Below are 4,391 nucleotides of genomic sequence, written 5' to 3'. Positions count from 1 at the left end.
TTCAGTGTCTCTAAAATACTGCTATAGCCTGGCAGGGGTGGCGCATGCCTTTAGTCCCAGCACTGGGGAGGCAGAGGCAAACAATCTCTGAGTTCGAGGCCAGCCTGGTCTACAGAGTGAGTTCCAGGACAGGAGAAACCCTGCCTCGAAAAACCAAAATAAATAAGTACATAAATAAATCACTGCTTTTATCCTCAGGCCTCCAGGAAAATGAAAAGGAGAACTTGGAGCTAAAGAGATGGCTCACTTCCTGTCCTTGGCGCCCGGCTTCCATGTCAGGCCGCTCATACTACTGCAACTTCAGCTCCAGGGGGTCCCTCAGTCCCCTCTGGCCTCTGTGGACACCTTGTCCCACTAACACACGTATATAAAAATGAATATTTATTTAAAAAGTACTAAAGCCAGGCAGTGGTAGTGCACACTAAGCTCAACACTCAAGAGACAGAGGCAGCAGATCTCTGAATTCAAGCCTAGCCTGATTTACAAAGTGAGTTCCAGGACAGCCAGGATTGGTTACACAGAGAAACCCTGTCTCAGAAAACAAAACAAAACAAAAACCACTCAGAGACTGGAGAGATTAAGAGCACTGCCTGCTCTTGCAGAAGACATGGGTTCAATTCCCAGCAACCACATGGCGGCTCACCTGAAACTACAGTCCCAGGGGATCCTGCTCCCTGTGGCCACCGCAGACACCTGCATGTCTGCTACACAGACACACATAAAGACGCATACACCTGAACATTTTTAAATGTTTTTAATTTTGAAAGCCGGGCATGGTGGCACTTGAGGGCAGCCTGGCCTACATAGTGAATTGTAGTCCAGCCTAAGCTACCAAGTAACACCCTTTCAAACAGTTTTATTTATTTATTTATTTTAATTTATAAAAGTAAACACGTGGGTGTCAGTGCAGCGGTCACGAGGCTGGGACAGACCTGAGAACTTGGGAATCTCTCAGGCAGATTATGATCATCGCGAGGATGAAGAGAACTCTGGGCGGGCTGGGCTGCATGTGCAGCCCTGAAATCTCCACCCCAACTCCCGTGCAGTCAGAGGATTGACCATCTGCAGAAGCGGCCTGTTCTGGCAGAGGCGCTCTTGGTGGGAGGTCAGGGGGCGTTTGCTCCTCCAGTCAGCTCACTTAGAAGACCCTGCACACACCCATAATCCACAGCCCCTGGGGACATAGCTGCTTTATTAGTGGGGCTGGACCAGGGTAGAAGACCTGGGCACTCTGGTGCCCGACCACAGAGGGGTGTGGCCCTGCGGCTTTCCCTAGCCCAAGGCTGCCGCCATCCACAGGTCCAAGCCCCAGGTCCTTCTGGAATCCAGCTCCAGGCTGGCTCACATTCCCAGTTAGGAGCCAGGAAGGATGGGGTGTCAGTCTGGGGAGAGCAAGGACCCCAGAATCAGGGCAGTGCACTGGGATGCATGAACAGCAGGTAGAGGAGGAAGTCTGGGGACAGCCCTTGGCTTTGTGCATAGTTCAGAATGCAAGTGGCCCTTTGGGGACAGATGGCAGCTTGTGCTGGGCGAAGCCACCTCCTGTCCTCTTTATTGGCCCTTACCTCTCTACTCCAGTTGGCATCTGTCGTCTCCCTTCATGCTAGCCCGCTCTACCTGGGTGGGCTCTAGGCAGAGGAGGGTGTGGCATGGAAGTCAGGAGCCCCCAGCCTGCTGCTCCCGCCCTCTCCATGGCCAAGTGGGCCGCTTGGGTCAGCAGCCGCTGTTCCTGCGTAGGAAGGCATGGCACCGTAGGGAACACTGTAGCTCCGTGAAAGTGAGGGAGCCCACGGTGATGGCACACGGGCCCACAGCCTGGAAACCAAATTTCTCATAGAAGGGCACCAGTGTGTCCTCGCACATGAGCACAGCTCGATGCACAGCTGGCTGGCTCCCCAGGTGGTGCAGGTATCGCCACAGCAGGACAGAGCCCTTGCCCTGCTGCCGGAAGGTGCGATGCACTGCCAGGACGTGCAGGTGCGCTGTGCGACCTCCAGGCCTGTGCAGTGTCAGTGACTCCTGGGGGTGGGCAAGGGACAGATGTCCAGGTTACTTCTGATGCCTGCTCCTGCAAACCCAGCCCTAACCAAAAGGAAGGGTGTTCCGGGTACCGGGAGTAGCCCAGACTCCCACTGTGAACCACTACAGCCCTACGGACAAAGCTTCAAAGGTCCTTCAAGACCTGTGGATTGTGACCCCTCTGGGGGGGTCTAAGGACCCTTTCACAGGGGTCACCTAATGCAAAACAGGTGCTTACATTACAATCCATAACAGTAGCAAAATTACAGTTACAAGTCTCAGCAAAAAATAATTTTAGGGTCAGCACATGAGAAAGGGCTGCAGCGTTAGGAAGGCTGAGAACCCTGCTCTAGAGGACGGGGTGAGGGCTCCCGCCTCCGGAGTGTCTGCTGCTGATTGGATCTACTCTCTGCTTAGAAGGAGACATCCACCTCTGAGGAGCTCGCCCTGCCCTCACCTGAGTAAGTCTCTCCTTGTCCCAAAGGGAGCCGATGATGAAGGCCACAAGGCAACCCTCCTCAAACCAGCCCAATGACAGCTCTGGACAGAGGGTCAGGAAGTGTCGGATCTCATCCAAGTAGAGGGGGCAGGTACCGGAGACAGAGATGAAGGCTAAGGCAGAAGGCAAGGATGAATGTTTGCTATGCTGCTTGCCCACTGCTAGTGTACACCAAGGGTCACTATTGCCCTCTGCTGGAGAGCACACATCTCTCCCTCCCTCCCTCCGTGTGTGTGTGTGTGTGTGTGTGTGTGTGTGTGTGTGTGTCTGTGTCTGTGTCTGTGTCTATATCTGTCTGTCTGTGTGTGTGTGTCTGTGTCTGTGTCTGTCTGTCTCAAATTTAATTCCCAAAGGCAGGATCTTCAGGGGAAGACAATAGTCACCCTCGAGTACCTTCCCAAGTGCCACTCACCTTCACGCTCAATCTCAAATGCACTGATAGCATCCTCCGGGGTAAGGCACCGGAACTCGCTGGCAGGAAGTGTGTGACGCCGCTGGCAGCCTAGGAACTCTGAGGTCCCAGGTGGCAGGTGCAGGGCCTCAGGTTTCAGGGGGTGTATGCTCAACATGGGCATCTGGCTGCTGAACCCTCCCTGGGGTTCTCCAGCTTCAGAAGTGGTCTCTAAGCACCTGTGGGAGAAAACAAGGGAGGGGCCTGGCATTCGTCCTGAATAAGTCAGGCATCTCTGGGGACAGAGCCAATCCTCAGGTGCCTGGACCTCCAGGCAAATTCCAGGAATGTTAGTGTATCTCCTCACTTTCACTCAAGAGTTAGAGATCAGGCTGCAGAGACGGCTCCGCTGATAAGAGCACTGGCTGCTCTTCCAGAGGACCCGGTTCAATTCCCAGCACCTACATGGCAGCTCACAACTGTCTGTCACTCCAAGATCTGACACTCTCACAGGGGTGTACATGCACACAAAATAAAAATAAATACGTTGTAAACAACAGAAGAGCTATAGGGAAGTTGTCCACTGCCCTCCAGGTATCCCGGCCTTGATGCCCAAGGGGGCAGAAGAGCAAGGGTGCATGAACCTCCAACCTCCTCTACTCAATCTGTAGGGGTGGGCGGACACCCAGGCCTGTGATACCGCCATTCATGTGGCTTGTCTCACCCAGAGGGAGACTTCTAGCCTTCTGTATGAGATAGTACAGCCACGAGAATATTCAGTTTTTGCCTTTTAAAGGAAGTGTGTCCGTGTGGACATGTGCACATGTGTGCATGAGCCCACAGAGGCCAGAGGCATTGGGCCTGGAGCTGGAGCTACAGCTGGTTGTGAGCTGCTCGGTGTGGCTGCCGGGAACCGAACTCAAGTCCACAGGGAAAGGGATATGGACTCTTAATCTCTGAGTCATCTCTCCTTCCATTTCAGGTTGCTTCAGGCTTTAATCCAGGAGAAAAAGCTCTTTAATTAATGTGAAGCCGATCGCCCATTTCCCCAGATGACGTCAGACTAGGTCATGCTCAGGAGATGGGGATAAGACGGTTAAAGAGTCTGAGGCTGCAGAGTCCCCAGTGGGGAGGGTCAGGTATGGAGGGCACTCGGGAAGGCTGTCCCCCAGCTTAGACCCATAGCCCCTGTGGGTACCCTCTTTCCTAAGACACCCCACAAAGTGGTGGTCCTGAAAGGACCATACCCTGCCCTCAAAGGGGGCTGGGAAGCTAAGGTGAGGTGGCTCAGTAGGCAAAGGGACTTGCCACCAAGCCTGAGAACCTGAGTTTGATCCCAGGGACCCACATGATAGAGAGAGAGGACCGACTCCTACAGGTCACCCCTGTCTTGCACATGCTCACACACACCCACACGTGCACATAAAATGTTCTTTTTTAGGCGGGCAGCTGAGGCAGCTCCAGCACAAGGATCTAAGCACA

General features: G+C 53.7%; 1 protein-coding gene across 1 annotated transcript; it reads right to left on the bottom strand.

Annotated features, from left to right (window-relative positions):
- Window positions 1–1,713: 1,713 nt before the first annotated feature.
- Aanat (aralkylamine N-acetyltransferase) lies at window positions 1,714–3,093 on the bottom strand. Its single transcript, XM_051183556.1, has 3 exons — window positions 2,931–3,093; window positions 2,477–2,631; window positions 1,714–2,019 (listed from the first exon to the last, which is right to left on the bottom strand). The coding sequence occupies exons 1-3, from the start codon at window positions 3,091–3,093 to the stop codon at window positions 1,714–1,716; spliced, it is 624 nt and encodes a 207-aa protein (XP_051039513.1).
- Between the last annotated feature and the right edge of the window lie 1,298 nt (window positions 3,094–4,391).

The sequence above is a fragment of the Phodopus roborovskii genome, unplaced genomic scaffold (assembly GCF_943737965.1).
Source record: "Phodopus roborovskii unplaced genomic scaffold, PHOROB, whole genome shotgun sequence".
In the NCBI taxonomy this organism is placed as follows: domain Eukaryota; kingdom Metazoa; phylum Chordata; class Mammalia; order Rodentia; family Cricetidae; genus Phodopus; species Phodopus roborovskii.
This window is presented reverse-complemented; position numbering and strand designations above follow the sequence as displayed.